The sequence below is a fragment of the Equus quagga genome, chromosome 5 (genome assembly GCF_021613505.1).
Source record: "Equus quagga isolate Etosha38 chromosome 5, UCLA_HA_Equagga_1.0, whole genome shotgun sequence".
Classification (NCBI taxonomy): domain Eukaryota; kingdom Metazoa; phylum Chordata; class Mammalia; order Perissodactyla; family Equidae; genus Equus; species Equus quagga.
The window spans coordinates 12891711-12905876 of NC_060271.1; the positions used below are offsets into that span (position 1 = coordinate 12891711).

General features: G+C 38.8%; 1 protein-coding gene across 1 annotated transcript in view; it reads right to left on the reverse strand.

Annotated features, from left to right (window-relative positions):
* Nucleotides 1–14166, reverse strand: part of NASP (nuclear autoantigenic sperm protein) — a 31026-nt gene that overhangs the window by 7266 nt on the left and 9594 nt on the right. Inside the window, 6 exon segments of the mRNA XM_046661745.1 lie at nt 913–1396; nt 1398–1909; nt 2610–2719; nt 3660–3740; nt 5407–5517; nt 9460–9510. Coding sequence (XP_046517701.1) covers nt 913–1396; nt 1398–1909; nt 2610–2719; nt 3660–3740; nt 5407–5517; nt 9460–9510 — 1349 coding nt within the window.

Here is a 14166-nt window from a genome sequence, read left to right on the forward strand (position 1 = left end):
ATATTAAGTAATAATGATTAACTGGAATATACCTGTGCTTATTAATACCAATGTTAGATGAACCTTATAGACAGTAGAATCCTCAAATGATAGTACAACTCAAGTCAGACGTGCCAATTACGTAATTACTAATTAGAGGCTTATACATCTTGATGAAACTGAATCACAATTAGACCAATAATCCTACACAAAGCAGCCATACTTCATAGCATTCTAAGTAACAGAAACCAGTTTAACAGCCAAAGCAAGCATGAAATGGCGGGGAAAGAGCAAGAGGGCTAATGGTTAAGTTTTTTGTTATCTTTTGGAAGGGGCTAATTTAACTAATGTGAATAAGCCTCTAAACGTCCCTGAAGACTAAAAGTAAAGAGAGTCACCAGAATTCTTTTGCTGTGGTGATAGAACATTCAAGAGTTAACTATCTTCACTTAAGTGGCATGCCTGCTTAAGTGTACCAATTCAGTGGATTCTACTGCTCTAATCCTGCTTCCTAAAGCAGAGAAAAGGAACCACATGAACAGTAAATAGAAAAATTCAGAGGCATGCAAGTGGACATCCATTCAGCATTCTCTGCCAGCCTAGCCCACAGTCTCCCTACCTCGCCCACAACCCAGCCACCTTTATTGGCTAGTATGGTGCAACAAGTTACTGATAGCTAGCCAAGTCTCAGAAATCACAGAGGCCTATTTTGCAGTTAGTAAAAGCATTAGTTTATAAGCCAGCTAAAGACTTGCTTTTGATTTAACTTCACAACTTATCACAACCTTCTTAAACTACCCCATTTTCATTTAGCTCTTTCCTAATCCAAAGGCAGACGGAAAATCCTGAATGGAAGGCTGACTTTTACCCAGGATTAGTGAGTCAAATCCAGAATGTACTCCACCCACTGTAGCTCTTGCATATCCCGGTTACCTTCACCCTCTTTCATCTGTTCTTCTCTCTCTTGTGTTTCTTCATTAGCAGCTATCTTAACTTTGTCTTCAGGGGATTTCTCAGTAGCCACCTGGGCTACCTCAGTCTCAACCTCATCTCCAGCTGCCTCAGACTCTTGTATCAACAGCTTAGTCTCCTCCTGGCTAGGAACAAACTCTGCCCTGACATTCTCCTCTAGTCCTGAGCCATTTTTTGTTTCTGTTGGTCCTTCTACATTAGTCTGTGGTTCAATAGGAGTCTGATCTCCTGCAGCTGACAGTCCATTGACTGTACCATCCTTAGGGAAAACTGTGGCCTCCTGCCCAGGCTTCTCAGAGACTTCTGATCCAGCTTCTGCAGCCTCTGTTGTCACCTCTGGTGACTCTTCAGCAGGAGGCACTTCTTGCCCTACCAGCTGCTCAAGAACAGCCTTTCTTGGATCATTTTCAGAGGCAGCTACCTGCTCCCTTGGCTCATCCCCCCCCCATATCAACTGGCTTGACTGCTGGATCTATAGGCTCGGCTTCTACCTCCACTGCAGTGCACTGCTTTTCTAGAGTTACAACAGGCTGCTCTTCTGATGCTTCTTTTGGTTTCTCCCCTATGCTCACAATTACTTCTCCCTGCTTCTCCTGACCTCCTTTTTCTCTGTACTCTTCTTGGACATAAGTTCCAAAACCTGGTTTTCCTTCCTCAGCATCTGATGCTGCCTGTTCTGGCTTCCCAGAAGTGACCTCAGCTTCCTTTAGTCCTGGTGCTGCTGCTCCTTTTGTCTCTTCAGTGGTTTCAGTTAACTGATCTGGAGTTGATTCAACTTTTTCCTGTAGTTCCTCTGCAGGCTCACTTACATCCATATCCTCTCTTCCACCCTTCTCCATTTCAGTCTCCTGCTCTTTTTCAGTTTCAGGCTTTACCAGAGACTTGTCTTCTGTTTTTTTGCCTTCTTTCTCTCCCATGGCGTCATAAACCTGTTCTCTCAACTCTTCCCTTGCTTCCTCTACATGGTTAAAGAACATGAAGCATAAACATGTCTTCCAGTTTAATGATAAAGGCATAAATGGAAACTAAAAATACATTCCCTTTAAACTTTCAAACAGCCTGGCTTAAGTTTTAGCAGATGGCCTAAAAATTATCTGCCCCCTTGAGAAAAGCAAAGGGAAAAGTCCCAGATAGCAGAGCAACTTATTGCAAAAGAAACCCAAGCTCCTTAAACTACATATTGTTTTACTTGAGCATTCTGATTATCACAGTTAGGTAAGAGATGCCAAGCTTTACATTCCCCTCTAAACATTATAGACCTCCATCTGATATGTGAAACTCTAGTAGCCAAACTCAGGTTAGAAACTGACATTTCTTAGACACAAAAAATGTAACAGGCTCCGAAAGCACTGCTATTAAACTAAGTGAGCTGCACAGACTTTTAAAAATTTGCATCAGAAAAATATTTAAGGTTGTTATAATATTTAAAACATCAATTTAAATAACCAGATTTATTTGGGAAATTAAGTTATCCTGTTACAAAAGCCCACTGTCAGTTTCAATAAGTGGCTACCTCCACTGCAGTCTCCACCAAATGCAGGTGTCACCCCGGGCATCTTAGGAAGAGACCATACAGGATAGGGAGAGCCCTATTTTCATCACTTGTACATGAGAAATATACGTCGCATCTCTTGAATGTCACATGCAACTCCACATACCATCTATGTTATCATTATTTTCTACCAGAGATTCGTCTTCTGTTTTTTCTCCTTCCTCCTCTTCCACATGCACACCTTCCAGAGCATTTCCCAACACACCATTCTCCATTCTAGGAGAACAAAAGGAGAAAGCACCAAAGGTATGATGGCTAGAACCTAACAATTTTTGTAGTCCTATGTTATAAAAGCAATAGAAGAGTAAGCAAGTGCAGAAAACTTAAACTATAAGTACTCACGGCAAGAAAAGCAATGATCAAAACTATTAATATAAATTAAAGCTATAAGAGCACCGAAGGAAAGAAGCATACCCTTCACCCAGCCACCTTAAAAGCACTGATGACTCATGTCAAAAAAAAAACACATCAATATATATTCCCTTCACAATAGGGTCATAATATTTCCCCAAGTTCACATCCATCGACATTTCTCCACATGGCCAAAAACATTCTGGCAAGATTTTCATGACAAATCATCAGAATGCTCTACAAAATTAGAAAATTTACCAGAACTGAGATTAAGTAGATCACAGATTATTTGCTAGTTTGTGTACCCTCAATATATTTTATTCTGGTTAATAAATTCTGGTGGAAGATACGCCACAACTTTCCAACAGTTAAGACCACTTGTGAGTCTTATTTACTAGATATTCTCACATGCGAGTGTTTTCAAATTGTCCTTCATTCAGTCCTTGTTAAACAGGATGATTGTTTTGGGATAAGAGTGCTTTTAAAGGTTTTCTCTCTGTATCGGACTTTGATAAATTATTGACCATTCACTAATGGAAAGACTTCTACTTCTAATGACCCCAAAAGTCAAAACCTAAGTATAACTTTGCTCTTAGCATCAAAATTCTAAAAACTTCATTTCAAAACTTCCATCAATATTTCATGTTCCTTCTACACTCCCTTTCTTAGTAAAACTGGTCTCACATAGCTCATGTGAAATCTCAAAGCTAGTAAACAATTTTAGCAAACAAAGAAACAGTTTGTAAATAGACCATTAAGGTGATGCAGAACATCCTACTTATAAACTGTAGCTTTAAAGACATACCTTGCCAACTCCAGAAGTGATTTCCCATAGAAAAAGAAGGCTTCTCCACACTCATTAGCAGTCTCTCCATACTTCTTACCTCTACAAAGAGAATAAAAATCTAAGATCTGCATTAACATCTACTCTAAAACATTTATTTCTGGTTCTTTAGTTATAGAATGACATTTCTTCAGAAACACATCCTTCTAGGAAACCAATAGTCCCATCTTCTTGCTTTCACATCAAGGTCAAAGGGACTTTAAGAAACAGTGCATAAAGTTAACGTATATAAAAGCCTTTAAAAACAAATGCTTAGAAATACAAAGAGCACTATACATAAGTGTTAGCTATTAATATTTAGACAGAGAAGAGGGAGGGGGGAAAAATCACACGAGTGTGATAGATGGGAAGGAGGAGGTACTCTCTGGAGTAAGGAGACCAGCTTTCATGGAGTAAAGGAATGGCATAAGTCCACACAAAGTCAGGCCAACCAATGAACTTGAGTCTAGTGAGAGCAACTAGAGACACTAAGCAGGAAGTATGGTGATGAAGACTGTGTTTAAGGGTAGCCTACTAGATTAGAATAGTGTATCTCAAACTTTCCTCCTAAATACCCTTAATGGCAGGACAGTGAGAATATTGATCTCTCTAGGAATCTGGGAGGAATAAGCTAAGAATGTGTTTATTCGTGCTTAATCTCAAGAACTTGGACTTTAATATTTTACACTGTAGGATAACCATACATTTTAATATAAAAATACCTAAATACTTAGCATCAGATAAAATCTAGGCTCTACTCTTAGCACACCACTGAATGAATATCAGAGCCCCAGTTCTTCAGGCCCAAGTGGTAAGAAACAAAGAGGCCAGAGGCCAGGAATCAAACAAGAGATTATTGCAGACATCCAAGAATGAGATTCTGTTCTAGATGTTTGGGAGAGGGAGTGGAGGCTGGGAAAAGAATGGACTGATGACCCTGACTGACTGAAAAGAAGAAATAAAAAAGCCAGAGGCTTTAAACCATAGTGAGCCTCAAACTTGAAACCCAGATTTATTCTAAGCCTTTATTTTATAAGGAAGATGCCTTCAACACAACCGTATATAGTGTAATCAACTAATTAGGAAACATGACTAACTTCAACTGCTATTGCTAATAATATCTTAGAGGAAAACTAGCTCAAACCGAGTCATAGGCTAAAAGGCTATTGCTTAAAGATTTAACTTATACGTTTTCTGTCTCAACTCCAGAGATACATTAAAGTCTTTGGTTACAATAAATCACTTTTGAGGCACTAACATTAACCTGTCCCCCAAAGATATAGATATATATGGCCACCTGGTAGTAACTGCCAACTTCCAGTAGTTGCAACAGATAAGAAAGGTGTTTAAGAATCTATGAAAGATGCTGTGCTATTATTAAATAGCATTAGTGGCAGGGTGACCACCATCATGGCTTGTTTGGGACAGAGGAGTTCCCCAAACACAGAACTTCCAGTGTTAAAATTGGAAAAGTCCCAGAACAAACCAGGACAAGTTGGTCACCCTGATCAGTGGCAAGAGGAAAACAAATTACCTTATTCAGGAAAAATCAAAGGCTGAAATGTTCAGTGCTTTGTAGGGTTTATAGTTAGTTACAGGAATAAACTCATAGGTGAAAAATAATCAAATCTTTTGAACTCTTGCTCTTCATTTTTTCCTCCACAAAACAACTTTTTATGACTTACGTTTATAACAACATAGTATCACATCATGGCAAAACAGTACTTACAAAAGACTGGCTGCTTCCTGGAATGCATTAACAGCTGCTGGAATATCCCCCATCACCAGATGTTTCTGTCCTAAACCCAATAGTTTCTTAGCTTCACTATCCACATCCAGACTGCAAGAAAAAGATTCAAGTGTCAAATACTTTTAAAATCAACACTTTTTCAATACCTGCTACATCTAAATAATAGTTTCTTTAATTTCTTTAAACCTCTGAACTACTCTGGCAAGGCTTAGCTAACCCACACTTATTTATCCCACACTACAAAAGCAAGAGAAATTTCAAAGGCAGTCTTCTCAGTTTGACTAAAATATTTTCTCTTAACAGTTTATCTACTCACAAAGTCTATATTGCATGTTACTATAAATATTTGCTAATTAAGCAACAGATAAAGATGGAATCATAAAAGAACCATAAATTCATAAAGCAAGTTGTACTAGCATAAAGAAAAATTAAATCAAGAAACAAAAGGCGGTGATCTCAAGATCAAGACAATGTGGTATTGGCATAAATAAAAGCAAATAGATCAAATGGAACAGAATTTAAAAATAGATCCACATATATGGCCAACTGAAATTCTGACAACAGTCCCAAGCCAATTCAATGAGGAAAGAATAATCTTTTCAACAAATGGTGCTGGAATAATTGGATATCCACACGCAAAAAAGTGAACCCCACCCTTATCTCACATCATATACAAAAATTAACTTGAGGGCCGGGCCCAGTGGCACAGCGGTTAAGTGCGCACATTCCGCTTTGGCAGCCCGGGGTTCGCCAGTTCGGATCCCAGGTGCAGACATGGCACTGCTTGGCAAGCCATGCTGTGGTAGGCGTCCCACATATAAAGTAGAGGAAGATGGGCACGGATGTTCGCTCAGGGCCGGTCTTCCTCAGCAAAAACAGGAGGATTGGCAGCAGATGTTAGCTCAGGACTAACCTTTCTCAAAAAAAAAAAAAAAAAAAACTAACTTGAAATGGATCATAGACTTTTTTTTTTAAGATTTCTTTATTTTTTCCTTTTACTCCCCAAAGCCTCCCAGTACAATGTTGTATATTCTTCGTTGTGGGTCCTTCTAGTTGTGGCATGTGGGACGCTGCCTCAGCGTGGTTTGATGAGCAGTGCCATGTCCGCGCCCAGGATTCGAACCAACGAAACACTGGGATGCCTGCAGCAGAGCGCGCAAACTTAACCACTCGGCCATGGGGCCAGCCCCAGATCATAGACTTTCTAAATCTAAGATTTAAAACCATAAAACTTCTAGAAGAAAATATGGGAGAAAAATCTTGGTAACTTTGAGTTTGGCAAATACATCTTAAATATGATGGAAAAAGCACGAACTATGAACTAGACAGACTATTAAAACTCCAAGAAAAATTCAATTTTTCATTCAAACAATCAAATGAGTGCTTTTCCTAAAGACAACAATCATTCCTACTTCAGTATGCAGATCTAGTAACCATATTTCCAATTTTGTCATACAAAATATAAAGCCATGAAGTGAAGGGCTGAGAATAAACTTAGCTTGAGGCACTTCATCACGAACATTCTTAAGTGAAACAGGTGTAGTATTTTATATCACGGACATTCCTAAGTGAAACTGGTAAAGAACGACAAAAGAACTACTCATACTGTTTGGTGCCACTGCCTTGACTTATGTTAAGGGGCCAGCAGGTTTATCCACCATTGCTTTTGCACCGTTAGTGCCAATGTCAATACAGTAAAAAAGACAAATGGTGTTCCTTATTATGAAAATAGTTTTGATCTTGCAAAATCTCTGAAAGGGTCTCGGGGACCCAGCAGTGTACAGACTATACGTTGAGAACTGCTGAATAAGAGCACGGACTGACGTCCAAAAGAGAATATGTAGTACAGATTTATGGCAGAGTGTTAAGAAATTTCTCTTCCTATTGCTTACTCACTGAACAAACAAAAATAGAGGGGCTGGCCCTGTGGCCAAGTGGTTAAGTTCGTGTACTCCGCTTCGGCAGCCCAGGGTTTCGCTGCTTCGGATCCTGGGCACGGACATGGCACTGCTCGTCAGGCCATGCTGAGGCGGCGTCCCACATGCCACGACTAGAAGGACCCATAAACTAAAAAATATGCAACTATGTACTGGGGAGATTTGGGGAGAAAAAATCAGGAATAAATAAATAAAGTAGAATCATCAAGTAAGAGCAAGAAGAGAGGTGATGGTATTGAATGTTTAAGAAAATGTTAAGAAAAAGTCCTTCAGCAGAATGGGAAAATAAGTTGACTGGGGAAATGTGCTATAACTGCCAGATAGTACTAAATATCCACTTCAGGTCAATATGAATTTATAATGAGGCTAGTCATGCTTTTTCCTTTTTTGTTTTTGAGGAAGATTAGCCCTGAGCTAACTGCTGCCAATCCTCCACTTTTTGCTGAGGAAGACTGGCCCTGAGCAAACATCCGCGCCCATCTTCCTCTACTTTATATGTGAGACGCCTACCACAGCATGGCTTGTCAAGCAGTGCCATGTCTGCACCTGGGATCTGAAACGGCAAACCCCAGGCCGCAGAAGCATAACGTGCAAACTTAACAGCTGTGCCACCGGGCTGGTCCCTAGTCATGCTTTTTCCAACCAACCTTCATGTTTGTCTCAGAATCAGTATCATCCTCTTCAAAAAATCATAAATGCTTATAATATTGCTAATTCCATATCAGCACTGTGTTGTAGGGGTCAGGTAGCCAAGCTCTATTTACACTTTATGCTCAGTCCAGAGATTTAAAAACTATGGTATATCCAAGAATAACCCTCTAAAAAGGTTACATGAATGTGTGTTTAGGACCAATCCTGAGTGGTACCCCTCCTTCCACAAAACCAGACTGACTCACAAATCATTACGTAGTATTTCTAGAAGACACAGTTTAAATAACCAAGATGAAAAGAGGATTTAAGACCACAACATGAAAAACATGAAATAATAAAACAAACAAAAAAACCTAAAGATTCGTTAAAAACAGATGTGCAGATATTCTGCAGAAGGATGAAACAGATTTTAGAACAGTGATTCTCAACCTAAGTGAGCTTAAGAATTATCAGGAAGCTTTTCCAAAAGACACAAACCTGAATTCTATCTCAAGCTTAAATAAAATCTCTAGGGGTACAACCTAGGCACCTTACCTTTTGGATAAGCTTCCTAGTTAATTATGCTTACCTCTGGTTAAGAACTTTGGTCCCATCAAGATGAAGAAGTTATGCAGAAGTAGATATGGGCTCAATATAAAATTTAGAACTTTTAAACTAGAATAACAACAAAATTCAAAATGGCAATCTTACAAAATAGACACCTAAATCAGTAAAAGTATTCAAAGAAAAATAGGTTAGCATTTGCCAGGCATGTACTGAGTAAAGAGAAGAACTAAATAACTTTCACTTCTACTATTTTAAGCAAATGCAAAAACCCTGAAGATATCAATTGTCTGGACTCCATACTTTAAACTACAGACAAGTACCTTAATATTCAGTATTGTTACCTATTAAATATAATGAAACGAACTGCCCTCAAGTTATATAGTTTATATTCCAGATAAAAATATAAAATTGGGGCCAGCCCCAGTGGCATAGCGGTTAGGTTCAGCGCACTCTGCTTCAGCAGCCCAGCTTTGGTACCCAGGCATGGACCTACACCACTCATCTGTCAATGGCCATGATGTGGTGGTGGCTCACAAACAAAAAGTACAAGACTGGGGTGAGCCCCATGGCCGAGTGGTTAAGTTTGCATGCTCTGCTTCGGCAGCCCAGGGTTTCGCCGGTTCAAATCCTGGGCACGGACATGGCACCGCTCATCACACCATGCTGAGGCGGCATCCCACATGCCACAAGTGGAAGGACCCACAACTAAAAATACACAACTATGTACCAGGGGGCTTTGGGGAGAAAAAGGAAAAATAAAAATCTTTAAAAAAAATTTTTTCTTTAATTTTTAAAAAGTGGAAGATTGGCAGTAGATGTCAGGTCAGGGCGAATCTTCCTCAGCAAAATAAATAAATACACAAATAAATCTAAAATTGTACCATGTAAATAATCTTACCTCTCCACTTTATTTGCAGAGGTAGAAGGAGCAGGAGCATCATCTTCAATTCTGTAATGAAAAATTAAGGGGAAAAAAGTAAAAATGGAGGCTATTTTAAGCCTGGAAATTAAATAAAGAAAAACATAAAGCCAAAAGAGCTAATGCCCAAATGATATTAAGATCTTAAAAGTAATATTTACTGGACTATAACTAGTTTTTGGGTGGTGAACATGATGTAATCCGCACAGAATTCAAAATATATTATGATGTACATCCAAAAGCTATATGATGTTATAATCCAATCTTACTGCAAAAAAAAAAGTAATATTTACTTACACTATCAAATTTAATCCTTACCCATTAAATATCTGTTAAATGTTTATTTGCTAGGCATGAGAAATACTACAATAAATAAGACAGTCACATCCTCGCTTTGATCAGATGGAAGATTGGATTTATGATCAGATAGAAGAGAATGAAATATTTGTTATAATGCAACATTTGCATTCCTGAAAAATCTCATTCTGCAAAACTGCTCACTAAAAATAAGGTTTATGGTTCTAAAAAAGGAAGAAGCAAAGTTTCCCAGAACATTCATTTTTGAAAAATGCTAATAAATCTTTAAAACATTTCATAGTTGTGTTTACTGAAAAGATCTAGAAATAATGACCAACTCAGTAGAAATGAGTACCCTCTTGCAGCCAGACTGTGTTCCCGAAAATCCATTTCCCACTAATAGGAACCAATTATTGAGAAACAGTAAATCCTAAGCCAGGGCAGGGGAAGTACAAAGGTGAGTCTGGGACAATTTTGTGCCAGAAAGCAACAAAGCTATATCTAATATTACTTGGGATCATAACTACTTATGGTCATGCCAAAGGAATTATAACGCAAATACGGAGAATCTGAGGAAAGGCATAGGAAGAGTTCTTTGTACTATTTTTGCAACTTTTCTATAAATTTGACATGTTTCATAATAATTTACAAAAAAATTACAAAAGCACACTCAGGAGCCACCCTGAATAAAATCCCACTAGCCAAGAGAGTCAATTTGAGCATTGACAAAGATAACTAAAACGGACTGAAAAACTTCGAACGTATTTAAATCAATGAGTTTTCAATGATACAAACAAAAACAAAAAAATTATTAGTCATCTTTGGAGAAAGACAAGAGACCACTGAATTATTTTGAAAATTAAAAATGAGCGGGAAGAATTATTTACCTTTTCTTTACAATACAATTGTACCTTAGGTAGGTTTTAAGACAGGGTTGACTTAAGTTATTACTAAGGAACTCTATATATTGACACCATGAACTTGATATTAATTTAAATCTTTGCCATTTTTACCTGCTCCACCACTGGTTTTCACCTCTATCCCAAAGGCAATATTCAGACAAAGACATATATCATTTGTATGTGTGCCCCCAAAGCACACCAGAGCTTAAATCAAGAACCACTACATCTCAAATGAGCGCCAAAAGTGCTGTTAGCTGTGGTGAAATAGAGAAAAGGGAAGCACAGCGGGGAAGGGGTAACTTTACTACCAAGTACTAATAACACCTCAGAAGGAATAAATTAGAAGTGGAATACAGAGAGCAAGAGAGCTACAAGCATGAGAGAAGAGAAAAAGCTGTAGGAGAGAACAGGGCTCTCCAGTAGACATTTCTGAAAACGCCCCAAAAAGTTAAAATATACACACACAAACAGGACAGAGTCAATTAGTTTTACACATTTGGACTTTCTTATTTAGCTACACCAAACTTATGAAAATAGATGTGCAATATATGCAATATGGATGAAACAAATGAACAATGAAAAGTTAGCTTGTTCAATTCAATAAATATTTAGTTAAATAGACATTTTAATACCTAGTATGTGCTAAGCATTGGAGAGTCTCCAAGAAAAACAGTTAAAGCAGAGGGGACAACTTGTTTAGAAGCACAGAGAAAGGCAGAGGAGAGGAGATTAAATGACTATTGGGGGAGTACTAGAGTCTGAGTTCTAGAACATGCTTTATAGACAACAAGTTGTCAGTTACTTTCAGCAGGATCCAAAATCTTTGCTCCCAACTACTGATCCTTTTGTGGATATTATACTGGTCTACTAGTTTGATGAAAAGCCCTAAGGAAAGGGGAAAAAATGGAGTTGAAAATAAGCAGAGACTTCACAGACAGAGCCACAGGGAGGAGGCATAATTTAAAAGGCAGTGCTTCCAGCTGCAGGTAAGCAAGCAGGCAATCTGCCCAGAACCCTGCAATGGCCTTGGATCTTTATCTACAAACACTTTCTATCATAGTATGTTCAAAATTTCACTAAGAGGTTATTCTGACCAAATCCTCTCAGAGCTTCTCAAGTTACCTGTGAGTGAAGGACTAGATTTTTTATTTCCAATGTGTAACAGATGGGTTTTTATATAAGAGAAATGTCAAATATCAAATTTCTTTGTTTCAAAATGCTTACTCCAGATTTTTATACTTCTCTCTTTGCAGACCAGTAACAGAAAGTTCACAAACTAGCACAATGAAGTAGTAACACAAATGTCCCATAAGAGTATGAGTACTAAAAATAAACACATTAATGCTGCACATACATGCTACAAACATTCAGGCACCAGTGGCAACAGGAACACACGAAATGTTCTGTACCCCACACAGGTAAGGGGTGATGTGCAATACTATTTAACTTTCACTATTAGCCATGGTGGAAGTGAACAGGGACCAGACTCAGCCTCCCACCTCAAACAACTAAAAAGAACAGCCAAAATACATGAAACATCAGTTTTCAGACACTGAACAACTCGTAGCACAGGACAGTGATCTGAGAGAAGGCAAACAAATGAGGTGAACCCTACCATTATCGCCAGCTTACCGCCTGGAGAGTTTTGTCCACAGCATACAGGAGGAAGCCAAACAGAGTCCATCTCACAGAAGTGAGGAGACAGAGTTCCAGGTTTGGGGAGGTCTAGGTGGCGGCAATTTACAGGACAGAATAGAGAGGAGAGAGCGAGCTCTGGAGATCTGCAGAGGGTTCCCTCCAGTCTTTATCTAAGTCCTGATCGGTTTATGCACAAGAAAAATGAGGCGTGGGAAAGAACCACCAGAAAGGAGTAGATGGAACAATCCTCAGAGATCATACAGGGTCTAGAATAACTCATGTTCCCATAGCCAGGGTAGACAGACCTGCTACCACACAGGGCATCAAGTACTACTTTAGCAATGGCACGAAAGACCATTCCAGACCTGCCTAACAAAACATAAAGGCAAACCTCAAAAGGACTGAGGTTACTGTTACTGTTTCCAAGAAAATGCATCTCAAACAAAGTCAAAATATATTCAAAGGAATAAAAAAAATTCTGTACCCAACAAACATTACAATATCTAAGAAATTATATAAGTAAAAAAATTATCAGGCAAATAAAGAAGCAGGAAATTAAAATCCATAATGGAAAAAAGTAACCAACAGAAAGAGACCCAAAAGTGACCTAGATGACAGAATTAGACAAGAACGTTAAAGCAATTATTTTAAATATACTCCACATGCTCAAGAATGTAAAGGAAAGCATTAGCATGATGATGAGAAAAATAAGATATTTTTTAAAAAGACCCAAACCAAACTGCTGGAGATGAAAAATACACTTTACAGGATTAACAATGATCAGACCTGAAGAAAAAATTCATGAATTTAAGGATACAGCAGTAGAAACTATCAAAAATGAAAATATCGAGACTTGAAAAAAACAGAACAGAACTTTGGGAATGTGAGACACTAAGCAGACTAACATATGTTAACTGGATTCTCTGAAGGGATTGAGGGGGATGGAGTAGGAAGGAAAATATTTAAAGAAATGATGGCAAAAACAAAACAAAATAAAAACAAAGTTTTATTTTATTTTCTTTTTGGTGACAGAGATTGGCCCTGAGCTAACACCTGTGCGAATCCTCCCCCATTTTCTATGTGGCATGCCACCACAGCATGGCTCGATGAGCAGTGTGTAGGTCTGTGCCTGGGATCCAAACCCACGAACCCCAGGCTGCCAAGGCAGAGCACGCGAACAGAACCACTATGCAACCAGGCCAGCCCCTTAAAATATTTTTTTAAATTGGAGTATCTACCAATATGCTCACACAATCAGCTCAAGTTGAACAGGGACCAGTCACTTTAAGGGAGAAGAATTCACTACAATCCCCACCACTTCACTTTTTCCTATCTGGCCCTCTAGGCTTAACATTTCTCTTTCTTTTTTATTTTTTTTTTCTTTTTCTCCCCAAAGCCCCCCGGGTACATGGTTGTGTATTTTTAGTTGTGGGTCCTTCTAGTTTTGGAATGTGGGATGCCGCCTCAGCATGCCTTAACGAGTGGTGCGATGTCCGTGCCTGGGATTCGAACTGGCGAAACCCCGGGTGGAAGTGGAGTGTGCGAACTCAACCACTCAGCCACCAGGCCAGCCCCTATGCTTAACATTTCTAAGCACTGCTACAGAACACCAAACTGCTAAATACTGGTGACTGTTTGGAAATCAGAAAAGGAGGAAAGGTAGTCCAGAATTCTATTTCTGAGGTTGGGAAACAGTGCTATCCAACCAAAATAAGGTTTGAGAACAGGATTCATTAGTGAAAATTGAGGGGGTTACATATGCTGATTTTGAGGAACACCTAAATGGACAATGTTCAATACCCAATTCAGAGCAAACATTTGACTTCCAGACATAGCACATGCAGTACCT